A 14332-nucleotide genomic window follows, 5' to 3' on the forward strand; every position below is an offset into this window, starting at 1 on the left:
TATTAAAGGTTAGATCCATAGCACGGAAGCATTACCGCATCCAATTGTCGCCTTCTAAATTATCCCCATTCCGGAGCACCCTTTGATACAAGGGGCAGATGTTGCGTCATGCCTACATGCATCGTGCCCCAGGGCACCGAGCCAGGCGTTTATCACTTCCCAGCCTTCCATTGCCCGTGGGCTTAAAGCTGCTCTGAGCTCCGAACAAGGAAATTGTTCAAACATCCTCAAACGTGATTCCTCCAAGAGTTGATTCACATATCAATAGTCGTGTCATGAAACAGTTACATTAGAGGATCTCGTCTCTAGTCAAAATCCCAAACCCCAACTACACCCTCACTACGGATTACGAGCCTCAAGAGTTCACTACTCCGCGCTCCGAAAAGCACAGAAACCGCACGCCAAACTCCTCAAGTCGGGGACTCGGGGGCCCCGCCGTCCGTGACCCAGCTAATCCAGTGGAGAGGCATAGACGCGCCCGCCCCGACCTGGAACCCGCGGGCAACGTGCTCGACGGAATGCCGCACCGGGACGTCGTCTCGGCCACGGCCGCCATCGGCGCGCTCACCCGCCGCGGCCGGCACCGCGACGCCCTCGCCCTGTTCTCTCGAGTGCTCGCCGACGGCATCGCGCCCAACGAGTTCACCTTCGGCACCGTCCTCCGCTCGGCCACCGCGCTGCGCGCCCCGCGCGTGGGCGCGCAGCTCCAAGCCTGTGCCGCCAAGCTCGGACTCTGCTCCAACGTCTTCGTCGGCAGCGCTCTCCTCGACCACTACGCCAAGATGGGCGGCATGAGGGAAGCCCAGGGTGCGCTCGAGGATACCCGTGAGCCGAACGTGGTCTCTTACACCGCGCTCATTGCGGGTTTTCTGAAGAACGGGATGTTTGAGGACGCAGCCCTGGTGTTCCGGTGCATGCCAGAGAGGAACGTGATCTCTTGGAATGCGATGATCAGCGGATGCAGCCAAGCCGGTCTCAGCGAGGAGGCTGTCAATCTGTTCCTGGAAATGTGTCGAGAAGGCATCACGCCGAATGAAAGCACGTTCCCTTCCGTGCTCACATCTGTTGCCAATGCCGGGGCACTTGGCGTTGGTCGAAGCGTCCATGCATCGGCCATTAAGTTCTTGGGCAAGCTTGACGTTTATGTGGGCAATTCTCTTGTGACCTTCTATGCCAGGTGCGGCAGCTTGGAGGACAGTGTCCTAGCGTTCAAAAAGATCAACCAAAAGAATGTGGTATCCTGGAACGCGCTGATATGCGGGTATGCGCAGAATGGGAGGGGAGAGGAGGCTTTGGATGCTTACAAGGCAATGAGAGCAACCGGCCTGAAGCCAGATAATGTCACTCTTCTCGGCTTGCTGTTTGGTTGCAACCATGCTGGCCTGGTTGACGAGGGCCATTCATTGTTCAAGGCTGCTGAGATGGAGCAGCCCGGCATACTGAAGCCTGAGCATTATGCTTGTGTAGTTGATCTACTGTCTCGAGCCAAGCGGTTCGACGACGCCAAGAGGTTTCTTGAGGAGCTACCCTTTGAGCCTGGCATTGGGTTCTGGAAAGCGTTGATAGGAGGCTGTCAGATTCACTGGAGCAGGGAGCTGGCTGAGAGCGTCGCAAAGCGCATTCATATGCTGGATCCGAAGGACACATCCTCCTATATTCTTCTCTCTAATGTTTACTCTGCGGCAGGAAGCTGGCAAAGCGTGTCCATGATCAGGAGGGAGATTAAGGAGAAGGGGCTGAAGAGGATCACTGGCTGCAGTTGGATTGAGGTCCAGGACAAGGTCCATGTCTTCTTCAATGGAGACTGTAGACATCCTCGGAGTGATGAAATTTACTCGATCCTAGAAGCATGTCTGTATAAAAGGGACGATGATGGACATGAACACTCAGCTGTATGATCATGAGAAATCATCCAAAAGACTATTGGCAAAGGTGCTTGCTTGTCATCTATTTTATCCTTATTCCTTAAGGACCACAGCAGGCTGCCTGCACGCCGGAGTAACGAATAATCAAGTTTCAGGTATCAGGTTAACTAATGTGTTGCGGTGGCAGCAAGAAATGTCCCTCTTAACGCCAATAGCAAAGGAAAGCTGCCGAGTTCCTGGACGGCTAGACCCCAGAGACCAGAACAAAGATGGGCAGCTGGATCATGCTCCTCAGGTCAGACCGTCAGAGGATGGTGCTGCAAATCCTGCAATCTCAGAAGATCATCACAAAGCTTTTACATCGCAATCCTGGCTGATTTGTTTTCCTTTCCTTCTCAACATTCTTTTAAAAAAATGTTAAAATCTTGCAATTAGCAATTTGATAGATTACATTGGAAACCCTGAGGAAATTGTAATTCGTCAAGGTGAATATGGAGAGCTAGCCCCAAGCCAAACTGATTCGGTCACAAGTTTCTGGAGATTGAAATGTATTCTCCAAAAGAAGCCTGCTAAATATTTCAGAAATGAAACTGCACAATCAAAGGTTGCAGCCGAAAACATGACTGTCAAGCTACCAAATACATTACCCCAAAATGTAATGAATACTTGCAAACAATGCCATTTAACCTTAACAATCATCGTATCAAAACATTTTACAAGCGAACGCGTGGCCTGGGAACTCTGCAGAAACAAATGTAAAAAATCTGACGCTGCCACAAATTCAAACAGCAACAGGACAAAACAGATCAATTCGTCCACATGCGGTGGTCCAAATAGAAAACGATATTCTCAAGATTTCAAGCAAATTATATTCGAAACTTCCACAAATATCGTTAATTCATTTTGCAAACGTAAACAATAGTACATTGTTCCGCACGAGCAACCTAACACTGCGCTAAACACTTGACCAAACGAAACAGGACAGCAACAAAAGACCCGACAACCTAAGCCGAGGTGAACTTAGTAACAGCCTTGGTGCCCTCGGAGACGGCGTGCTTGGCGAGCTCGCCGGGGAGGACGAGGCGCACCGAGGTCTGGATCTCCCGGGAGGTGATGGTGGGCTTCTTGTTGTAGCGGGCGAGGCGGGCGGCCTCCTGCGCGAGCTTCTCGAAGATGTCGTTGATGAAGGAGTTCATGATGGACATGGCCTTGGAGGAGATCCCGATGTCCGGGTGCACCTGCTTGAGCACCTTGAAGATGTAGATCTTGTAGGTCTCAACGCTCTTCTTGGCCTTCTTCCTCCCCTTCTTGTCGCCGCCCTCCTTGCCGGCGCCTGGCACGCGCTTCTCCGCCTTGGGCTTCTTCTCGGCCTTCTCCTCCACCGGCTTCTTCTCCGCGGGCTTCTTCTCGGCCTTGGGCGCCATCAGGAAATCGAACGAATGGGGCGGTAGGCGCTCTTGGCTTTTCGCTGTGGGTTTCGGGGGTGGGTGCGGTGGGATTATATTGGCGGGTGAGACGAGACGTGATTGGTGGAGGGGGTGGCGCTCCGGATCGGTGAGGTGGGCAGGACGTGGGGCATTGGATGCACGGGACGGCTGGGATTCGGCGCGCTGAGGAGGAGGTTTGCGTGGGGACACGTGATACCGCGGATTCGGGTTGGTTTAGGCAGTAAGACTGTAAGAGGGAGTTTGGGCGCCGAAAATGCGAGCGGGAAGCCGCCAAGCCAAGTGAAATCGGGGTGTTTTGGGCGCTTCGGCTTGGTTTTCGGAGGATTTTCGCGGGCCCAGGTTTGGCGCCGCCGGCTGGGCCTGTAGCGGGCCATAAAGGCACTCATTCTTAGAATTTTTTATTTTTACATTTTTAACATAAATAGTTAAATAAATATAAGATTTACTAGAATAGTCTTCTATAGCTCTTTCAAATGACTGCAGTATTTTCAGATGACGATAAATATGTCACGCTGACATACGGAATTCTTACCGTCTTCTGAGAAGGTGGTTAACGTTTGCATCCTCTCAAAGTGCGGTTAGACCCCACCTCAGGCTTACATCCCCCTACGGCCTCTTACTGTCCTTTTATAGAGCGATTGGTCCACCTGTTGCCCTCTTAGTAGGTGATTACCGCACACCCCCCACCCGTTTTCCTCCCGATGTGGTTAGCTCTATAAAAAGGCTGAAATTCAGCCAAAATATCCATTTTAATCCAAAAAAAAAAGAGGGAGAAGAGGAGAGGGAGGTAGCACGATGAAGCCCTACTAATTTTATCTGTGGATATTTTAGATCCTGGTTTTCGGTAATTTTTCTATACTTGTTTTTATTAGTAATTAAAATATCATTAGATCTAAGGTTTAGCGACATAACAGTAGTTACATTATATGAGGCCTAGGGTTTAACATGTTAATCAGAAAATGAGGTTTTTCTGCATTTTATAGTATATTATAAAGATCTTTTTGAACATGATAAGATAGCCATCAGATGTATCGTTATATTTAGAGTACGGTAGTTTCGATTATTTAGACTTTACAAAATAGTGTTATAGGTAATAATTATAGATAATTTGAAATTTTATTAAGTAGACAGTGGTTTAATTAATTTAAATTGGTTAGTTTGCTTAGGAGCAATATTGATTATAGTGAACTAAACATATTGTTAGATAAACATCAATTCCAGTAATTTTGTCATAGTTTTGATAATAAGAAGTATAGTTTTCTAGTATTAACGTTTGACATATTTTCGGATGTTTCCAGGCATATCTGATAAGCTATGTTTTCAAATATATTATGGTGAATGTCAGATTAGTTATGATCCTAGTGGTATAGATCTTTTTGGATTTCAGTATATCGTCAAGGGACTTAGTAGAGCCAATGAGAGGATCATAGTAGGCGTGTGCAAGTGGGTGATGCGTCATATTTAACTATATCCCTAGCACCATAAGGTTAAACTAAGAGTTGTGCTAAGTTGTGCTATTCATAGGTACTTTAGGGAGCTCGTCCCGATTAATGCGATAGCTACATGGAGACGGCATGTAGATATAGTATGTGAACGTGGTCTCCCTCTTGTGTTGCTAACTGAGGCGTACCATAAGGATCCAACAGAGATAAACGTTAATGAAGCAGTAGCATGGACAAGTCAGGTAGTAGTGGACGAAGCAGACCTGGCAACTGTGAGAGACGAGCATGACGTTGGGGATGTGCAGGAGATGCAGCCGAGGGGTGTAGCCGATGAGGGGGAGCACATATATAGCATAATTGAAGAAATGGAGAGAGAGTATTAGGAGCTCGAGGAAGCCATTGCCGATAGTGATTCAGCAGACGAAGAGGAAAGTGCTCATGTTCCTACAGAGTGGAGGAATCAAACATTTTCAAAGCTAGTAATTGCTAAGGGTCATTGAACACCGTGGGAATATCATGAGAACGATGTGTCTCAGGGTGCTATGTACCATAATAAGGAGGTTGTTATTGATGTAATAAAATATCGGTCGTTGTATCTTCGAAGTCAGTTTAAGATTGGGAAGTCAAGCAAACGGGAGTACGACATCAAGTGCTTGGTGTCTTTTGATTGTCCATGATAGGCATACGTATTCAAGGGAAAGTAGGTTAACTACTGGGAGTGCTCAATAGTTAAGGAGCATAACTGTTACATTGAGGAAATAGAGTTCTTCCACCGGAACCTATCATCTGCTTTTGTTGTCAATGTTATATACGGAGAGATTGTGAACAACCTAAAGTATAAGCCACGATCAATAATCCATACTATTGAGGAAAGTTTTCAATATACAATAAGCTACGCCAAGACATGGAGGGTGAAACAGAAGGTTATTAAGATAAGGTTTGGGTCATATAAAGCATCATATGACAACTTACCACGTCAACTAGACATAATATGTGCGAGAAACCCTGTAAGTTACTTTGACATCAAACATTACCCCTCCAGTGAAGTCTGGAAAGCGAGTATTGCAACATGCTTTATTTGCATTTGCGACAACCATCAAGATATTTAGACACTATCGACATATCATATGCTTAGACGGGACGTTCCTCACTGGAAAGTATAAATGACATATACTATCTGCAATTACGATAGACGGGAACAACCAAATCATGCTACTGGGGTTTGCCTTTGTGGAGAGCAAGAACGAGGATAGCTGGTATTGGTTCTTTGAGCGGATGAAGCATGCTATTGTTCTGGACCGGTCTAATGTATGTTTGATTCATGATAGACATGCAGGGTTATTGCAGGCTTTGCTGGATATACAATACAGCAGTGTTCGAGGGTGTGTAAGAGTGAAGTGGACCGACTTGAAGAGCAGATGGTGCATGAGGCATATGGGTGCAAACTTTTACAAACAAATCAAAAATAAGCACTTGATCGATCTTTTTAAGAAATTGTGTAGCCAAAACCAGTAGAGAAAGTTGAACGCAATATGGGCAAAGCTAGACGAACTAACCACGAAGTAGTTAGCTGAGCTAGTAGACACCGGAGATGAGTCGGTTGCTCTAGGAGTTATCCCAACAAATAAATAAACAACATTTTAAACCACCTTTCAGTTATCTTTTTTGACATGTTATCTTTTGTTAGAATAACACCTTTATGCAAGTACCAAATAAACATTTTAATCTTTAGGGGGAGTTTTAGCTTCCAAATGCAATATGAAATTATTATTAATCAATGGTCTATACATGGATTGGACATAAAACCATTCATTTTGATGTAAAAACCATATAAAGGTGTCTTGCTAATTAGTGAGCTCGACATTCGTTAACTTTGTTATCGGCTCATGCCAAGCTATTAACTTGTTCCCCACTAGTGCTATATGAAAAGAAACATTTAGGGGATCAAAATTTACAACCTCAACAACCGTTGCACTTTTCTTTTGAGCTATGTTGTAAATAATAGGGTACTGTACTTTAACCTATCTTCGCCCGAGTCACACATCATCCAAAAACCTACTCTAAGTTTCATCTTGCAAGTTAAAAGAACCTAAGTTTAAGAAGTCTTGTTTGACCTTCATGAGGTCTGATTAGAAATGTGAATCACTAAGGTTATTCTCTACTTGGGCTATTGTTTTGGTTTTTAAATATTTATTTTTAAGAAGTTATTGACATACCATATCTTCATTTATTAGTTTGTATAGCCATTTAATAAGCAAACACTTATTATCCGTGTAAAGAATAAAGGGGTGCTATGTCAGGGGGTCCACACCGGCAAATACCAGTTGGCAGTTGATATTATCAAGACCGTGGCCCCACCGTGTGACCCAGCATCCGCAAGCGTCTTGACCCGTGCAGCGAGGGTCAACAACTCTGGTGTTGTCATGGGGGCGCTCCCCCAGTTCTCGTTGACATGCGTTGGTGTACCCGACATGCGGATGTTATCCAAGGAATCTTCTATCGCGAGGTAGAAATAGTCCTCCCTCCAGCCTGATCATGACGACTTGAGGCACATCACGAGGTAGGCCTAGTCTGTAACCTGGTCGTGTAGAAAAACCTGAAGACGTCGAGGCACAACTTGAACCCAATGAAATTTTTGCACATGTGGGCAAAGACGCTCAGCATGATAATGGAATTGGGGTTGAGGTTAAGGTGGAGGTGGCAGATGTCCTAGAAGGAGATAACGGTGGTGAAAAATTCAGAGAATGATTACCTGAGGCCAACCAAGAAGAAGGTGACGAACATCACGATCTCCCCCTGGCGAGTAGTAGGCATGCTCTCCTCATGGCGGTACCCTGAAGGTAGGCAGCGAGGGAGCAGGTGGTTCTCGTGCATCTGCCACAGCTTCGCCGCATTGCACTTGGATTTGGGGAAGTCTCGCTAGTTGTCGGTGCGTAGCGCCATTGGAATGCGACAGAGGTTGCGTCGAAGTACGGACGACGACGGAGGGAAAAGGCTTTGCAACGGAAGCACAGACGACGATGAAGGGCAAAAGCTTGGAGGCTAAGGGAGATGATGAAAGGATCTACGGGGAGCCATCGACGCACCATTTATAAGACTGCTACGGTATCTCAACCGCCATGAGGACCGGTCCGTTCAAAATCTGAAAAGGCCACGCATGGGGAACTGAGATTCCCTCTGCTCTAGCGACAATCAATGTCTCTCTCTCTCCCACATCCTCCTTTTTTCTCTCCCATGTTCTCTCTCTCCAAACGTTTAACCTCCTCTCGGGAAGCAATTTCTTGAGCCGACTACGAAAGTGGGCCGCGTTGACAACCACTCCCTAGGTGAACTTATGTCACCCTGGGGCCCAAGTAGTGCGACCAGGCTCGACCATGACTAAGTGACAAACCACTCAGTCTCCCACATCCACGAAGGAGCTTGGAGGCTACTGTCTGTGTAAAGAATAAGTGGTGCCCTATCAGGAGGTTAACACCAACAAATACCAGCTGACAGTTGATATTATCAAGACCGTAGCCTCATCATCACGACCAGGCAGAGCTCGCACCACCAGTCCCCTGATCACAGAAGGAAACCTCGCGACCAACCCTTACTGGTTGCGGGACATGTACTCATATAACCTATCTAATATCATTTAATGCATCATGTCATTGTAAAGAATAAGAGGGGTGCCCTGTCAGGAGGGGTCCACACCAGCAAATGCCAGCTGGTAGTTAATATTATCAAGACTGTGGCCCCACCGTACGACTAGGCGGTGCTAAAGCGACCAATCCCTTGATCGCAGAAGAAAACCCCGCAAACAACTCTTGCTGGTCGTGGGGTAGGTACTCACATAGCCCGTCTAATCTCATTTAATGTCATCCACTCAAGTATTTTTCTTTCCAAAGCATCTCCTCTCCACGAGCAAAATTATGGCCGGCGCAGAGGTGCAATGCCTCGTTCCGTAGTATTTAATGCTATGGGATGGCCTTACAAACAGGCGTGGCGCCGTTGGGCAGATAGGTCAGGGCCTGCAGGATGGACAGACAAGTGGGATGGTCTCACAGGCGAGCGTGCGGCGGGTAGTGACAAGACAAGACGTACTGATCGACCAGAATACGGCAAACCTACCTACCATTCGTCATCATAGGCTAGGAGTAGTTGGCTCCATCAATGTTAGGGCGGTCTTAGGGTTTTGCACGATCTATTTATATGCACTCCTCTCCTCCTACTATATAAAGGGAGGAGGATGAGACTTATAAGGGACATAACTCATTCTGTAACAAATTTATTCAAGCCATAAAAAATACACATGACATATGGCTGTTATTTGCAGGAGACCCGAACCTAGATAATTCCTTGTGTTCTTGATTGTCCTTCGATACACACATATTCACCGAAAACGTTGATCATGAGCCCATTCTCCGGTATACCCTAGAAATATTTCCAGGGATTAACCCTCTACACTTATTCTACACCTCTAAGTTAGGAATGCCTAAACCATCCTGATCTTTAGGAGTGCAAAAAATGCTCCATTTTATTATCTTGTATTTCTTCTTATGTTTTTCACCTTGCCAGAAAAATCTAGATATATAATAATCCAAGTTTTTGATAATACCCTTGGAGACCTCAAAGAAAGACAACATAAATATGAAAAGAGTGCTTGGAACCGAATTAATTAGAAGTAACCACCCTCCCACTGAGAGATGTTTGGCTTTCCAGCAGCTAAGTTTCTTCCAAAACCTCTCCTCTATTCTTTTTCCGTCCTTATTACTTATCTTTCTTTGATGCATGCAAATTCCAAGATATCTAAATGGGTATATACCCATGTCACATCCAAAATTTTGTGAATAATATTCCTCAAAATTCTTAGCATCCTTGTAACAAAATATCTCACTCTTATGAAAATTATTTTTTAGACGGACAATTGCTCAAATGCACATAGAAAAAGCTTTATATTTTTTGTCTTGTTGAATATAATGATCCATAAAGAGTATAGTGTCATCATTATATTGTAATATTGAAAGATCATTTGTGCCGGTATGGATGACGGCCCTAGCTTATTAACCTGGTTAGTTATATCCTTGCTTCTTGTAGTTAGGTCTGCTTGTGTAGGTAATCTATGAGATTAGTGTATCCGAAGGGGCTCCCAGGGCTATACGTGTGGGACAAAAGTTTGTCGACATAACGATTAGTACCATCTGAATTAGTGGGATCTAATATAAAGGAGGGTTAGTGAAATGACGCCTAGAGGGGGGGGATGAATAGACGTAATCTGATTTTTTAACAAACTAAAACAGCGGATCAGTTAATATGCGGAAGTTCCGCAGAATTTTTCGGAACTTCCATAAATATGTGGAAGTTCCGTAGAAATCTGCGGAAGTTCCGTACTTCCTGAGAGAAATGAATCGGCGCCTATGCACGAACAAGGTGATACAATTTCACAAATTACCAAGCACTAGGAGATGTCTTTCAATCTATATATCCAAGTACCTGCAACTCAATCCTTACAACGAGATAAATCGGGTTGAAACCCTAAAAAACAATTCAAACAAGAGTATGTAACCAAATATAAGAAATTGATAAGAGTGACATGAGGATTTGTTTACCGGAGTTCGGCCTACAAAGAAGTGCCTACGTCTCCGTTGAGGAGCTCACAAAGAGCCGAGTCTCTTTCAACTCTTTCCTCACCCAAACAACCATAAAGATCAAGTTAGGGTTTCTTACTTACTTTGTCGGGGTGACACAAACGTCACGGGGCTCACCACAAGCTTGGGAGCTCACACGCCTATCCGTTTAGGTGGACGAACCACTAAGAGCAACAAACAAGAAATCCACCCACTTAACGAAGAAACAAATGCTCAAATGATGGCTTTTGAATCTCACAAGCTCTTCTCTTGAATCTCACTTAATGCTAGCAAAAGATCTCACAAAGAATCATAAAGGGGAGTGAGAAAGGAGCTTTTAAGGAGCTAGAGCCTTTTGTCTTAAAGCTGGTTGGAATGAATGCTTGACATCTGTTGGATTGAAAGGGTGTGGGGTATAAATACCTCACAGCCAAAAACTAGCCGTTACTCTCTGGAAAGTGCGGAACTTCCGCAGGATAACTCAAGACAGCCAAAGTGCGGAACTTCCGCACAAATATGCGGAACTTCTGCAGGATAACTCAAGACAGCCAAAGTGCGAAACTTCCATACAGATATGCAAAACTTCCGTATTTCCTTGTTTTAAAAGTTTTTTTTTTTTGCTATCTGAGGTGTTAAGCATGGGCTATATGTCTCTCATAGTTTTGTTTGGACTTTTAAGCATTGTTTCTACGTAAGCAAGTGAATTTTATATCCCCTTTATAGTATGACATCCTAAAATAAATTTCAAAAGATAAAGAACTTAAAAACTATAAGATTCATGTATAGTTTTCCTTTTTCCTTTTTGGGATTATACACCATTCGTCAAATTCTTGCTAAATGAAAATATACCTATCCATACTTCATAAAATTTATTAATTCTTTAATTATTTTATTATTATTATTAAAAATCACTTAGGGATCTAGATGCACTTTCAGTTAGGCTCTAAGTATGCAGTTTAAAAAGTATATAAGGGAATAATATTATTCGGTGAAGTAAGGATAGGACTAAATGGTGATATCATTGACGTAATCGTGCATACTTGTTATTAATGATGAGACAAATAAAATGAAAACACGAAGTCTAAATAATCTAATTACCCGGAACGTTACACCGGCCTCTATGCATCCAAGGTCGACGATGCCAGATTTGATGCCTTGGTGTGGTGCGACTGGCGAGAATGTGTCAAAGAATGTTCACATAAAGTTGCACGGAGGGCGGCGATGCCGAGCTCATATGCACGTGTCCGATGCGGTATTTCCAAGAGTTGAGCCTTTCGTTGGTTCGGGCATGGGCAAATGCCCCTGATCTTGCGTTCTTCTTCCGCTAGCGTCAGTGCGGCGAACCGAACAGGGTGGAGGCTACCATAGTTGAAGAAGACGAAGTTGTGGACCTGTGTGCGTTTTGATTATTATTTTTCTTTTCCCAGGATCCTTAATACAAAATAGGGGCGAACAATATTACCAATGCAATATGATCCATTTCTAAAAAAAGGTTTAAGTGGCTATTAATCTTATGCTTCCTGTACAATAGTACGTTGCTATACCAAGCCGCCAAACAACCGCTACCTGACACCTGCGACGAGAAGCAACTGAGGCATTTACAGGCAAAAGGCAAATGCCCCGACGAAGCTTATTTGAAAGGGTAATGACAGAATTAAATCACTTCAGATTAGAACAAAATTTAGGGGCTCTGTTTGGTTCTCGCCCAAATATACCCTACCAAAATTTGGCTAGCACAAATATCGATCAAATATTTTAATAGCCCGAAATTTGGCAAAGATTGACAAGAAATACACAGCATAGGACTAAGGAGGCTTTGGGGTTGCTAAAATTTTGACGACAATCAAACAAGTGCCAAACTTTTAGAGCCAGTCAAATTTTATTGAGACAAATTTGAGCACAAAATCAAACCAGCCCGCGAGCCCCAGATTTCCAAACGAGGCAGTCAAACGAAACGGCCAAGCCCCACCCCCACGAGCCGACAGCAACGCGCCGAAGCATCCGCCGGCCTCCGCGTTCGCTTTCCTTCCCCGCGATCATGGCCAGACGGCGGGAGGCCTGCGGCTCCGGCGCCCCCCTTCGAAAGGAGCCCAGGTACCCAAGCAGCCTGCGTAGCCGTGCTTCTCATCGCCGGCTTACCCGTCCCCGGTACGCTCCATTCCAACTTCCTCTCTCTCATCACCTCGTTCTGTCTCCCGTCTCTGCGGTCTGCAATACTACCCCACGTCCCCACCCATCGCCGGGTCTCGTTCTGCAACGTTTTGATCGCTTTGGATTTTGCCGTGATCTGATCTGCCTTTAGCTGCAGACTGGCTCGGGTTTGGTGAATCGATCGACCTATCACCGGATCCCCTTCTCCAGATCTGACTTTGCTGCAGACGCGGTGATGGTAACGTACCTGACATCGTTCGGTTCACGTTTAGTGGCTTGGTTTCTTGCCTAGCTCGTCTCCTTCGGATTGAGATTTGGTAGCGATGAAATGGTGGGAGTATGAACGAAACGTCAGGTTTTGGGGCAAGCTCCCGGGCCTACACCTGTGTGGCTGGCACCTCCAAAATCACAATTGCTGCTGAGTTGCTGTCTCATGCCTGCCTGAGATGGTTGGCTAGTTCAACCTCGGCACAAAACCAAAATCAGAGCTCCTCAGCTGCCATGAGTGGCTGAGTGCTGTCAGAATTGAGTGAATCTAGTGTGTGCGTGTTGTCAGTTGTGTGCCACTAAACTAGATGTTTGTGTGTGTTATCCTGTCCATTCGTTCAAAGTCGTTTACACAGCTTGATTTCTTCTGTCTGCAATGCCCCTCATTGTCACTCACGTTCACTCGTTTATAGCATAGCGTCAATTTGCCTACCCTGGAATCCTGGATGCAAGAGCCTATGTATAATGTTAAAGTTATTAACGTCTTTTTGGACCCTCCCAACTCCATTTGTTCATGTTGATTTGGGAAGTCTTCTGTCCTGTGTTCTTAATATACTCTAGTCCACAATTACGAACCGTAGGCTAACTTCCAATGCATATGTATGCTTTCTCTTGTGGTTTCTCCCTAGTGACATCAGTTCTTCCGTATACCCTTCATTCACAGTAACTATGTAGTATACCAAAACATTTTGTTTCAGCTTTTGAATGTTACTAATCCTTAACCTTGTCTATTGTCTCCTGCACCCCTTGAAGCTAGTACATAAATGCTGAAGTTTTTATTTATCAGAATTAAAATGTGTGGGAAACAAGAATGGTCATATAGCGAAGTGGATATCGCGTTAGATTCCGAATCTAAAAGTCGTGGGTTCGAATCCCACTATGATCAATGCATCGTCCTTTTTGTCTGTTTTGATTTTTTTTTTCAGACAGTGACGTCTGACATTGCCCACCTCAAGATATTCAGGTTCACTTGTGAACAGTTGGTCCCATAAGCCTGCTGGCTACTGCCTTCAGTGAGAATTGTCACGGAGTGCAGAATTATTGGCAGTGCTCATGTTTGATGGACCGTTTCAACCTCTAGTTGTAAGTAAATACAGGCTTGCATACTTATCAGAATATCAGCTCATGGCTTATTCATTTGACTCATGTAACCTGCTGGCTGCTGGTAACAGGTCCTCAATGGTGTTAGTTTTTGTATGGAAGATGGGACCATTCCATCACAAAAAGGCTTGGCTCACAATGGCCATCATTATCTGAAACTTGTGGCCATGGGGTTACTGTCTGTTTCATCAGCTGTTGATACTTGGTATGGCATCGTATTATGTTTTGTTCTTGTGCATGCAAAATGAAGAGATCGCAATATATTCAACACAGTTCAACGCAATTCATACATGAAATTTAATTTAGACTGCGCAGGCAGTGTCAGGATAATCTGTGCAATAAAGTCATACGTGACTTGCACAAATTTTACAACGATTTTGTGGTTTCTTTTTGGCCTGATCTGAATGATTTAACAAGGAAGCTGTATTAAAACAATTTTTACAACAACTTTG

At 44.8% G+C, this 14332-nt stretch overlaps 2 protein-coding genes, 1 long non-coding RNA gene and 1 other non-coding gene across 5 annotated transcripts; 3 read left to right on the forward strand and 1 right to left on the reverse strand.

Moving 5' to 3' along the window:
* Positions 1–46: 46 nt before the first annotated feature.
* LOC133910156 (pentatricopeptide repeat-containing protein At5g42450, mitochondrial-like) lies at positions 47–2368 on the forward strand. Its single transcript, XM_062352672.1, has 2 exons — positions 47–1932; positions 2021–2368. The coding sequence occupies exon 1, from the start codon at positions 519–521 to the stop codon at positions 1896–1898; it is 1380 nt and encodes a 459-aa protein (XP_062208656.1). The 5' UTR covers positions 47–518; the 3' UTR covers positions 1899–1932; positions 2021–2368.
* A 322-nt stretch (positions 2369–2690) lies between these two features.
* Positions 2691–3350, reverse strand: LOC133909114 (histone H2B.11). Its single transcript, XM_062351403.1, has one exon. It carries the CDS (start codon positions 3287–3289, stop codon positions 2870–2872), a length of 420 nt encoding a protein of 139 aa, XP_062207387.1. The 5' UTR covers positions 3290–3350; the 3' UTR covers positions 2691–2869.
* Positions 3351–12251: 8901 nt separating this feature from the next.
* LOC133909117 (uncharacterized) lies at positions 12252–14327 on the forward strand. 2 transcript variants are annotated; one of them, XR_009908301.1, is made up of 3 exons: positions 12252–12509; positions 13710–13862; positions 13952–14327. It is a non-coding gene; the product is annotated as an uncharacterized LOC133909117 (long non-coding RNA). The 2 variants fall into 2 exon arrangements; XR_009908300.1 differs by having other exon boundaries at positions 12254–12509; positions 13706–13862.
* On the forward strand, positions 13593–13665 carry TRNAR-CCG (transfer RNA arginine (anticodon CCG)). The gene has a single exon. It is a non-coding gene; the product is annotated as a tRNA-Arg (tRNA).
* Positions 14328–14332: the final 5 nt, after the last annotated feature.

Source organism: Phragmites australis, chromosome 2, assembly GCF_958298935.1.
Source record: "Phragmites australis chromosome 2, lpPhrAust1.1, whole genome shotgun sequence".
Lineage (NCBI taxonomy): Eukaryota > Viridiplantae > Streptophyta > Magnoliopsida > Poales > Poaceae > Phragmites > Phragmites australis.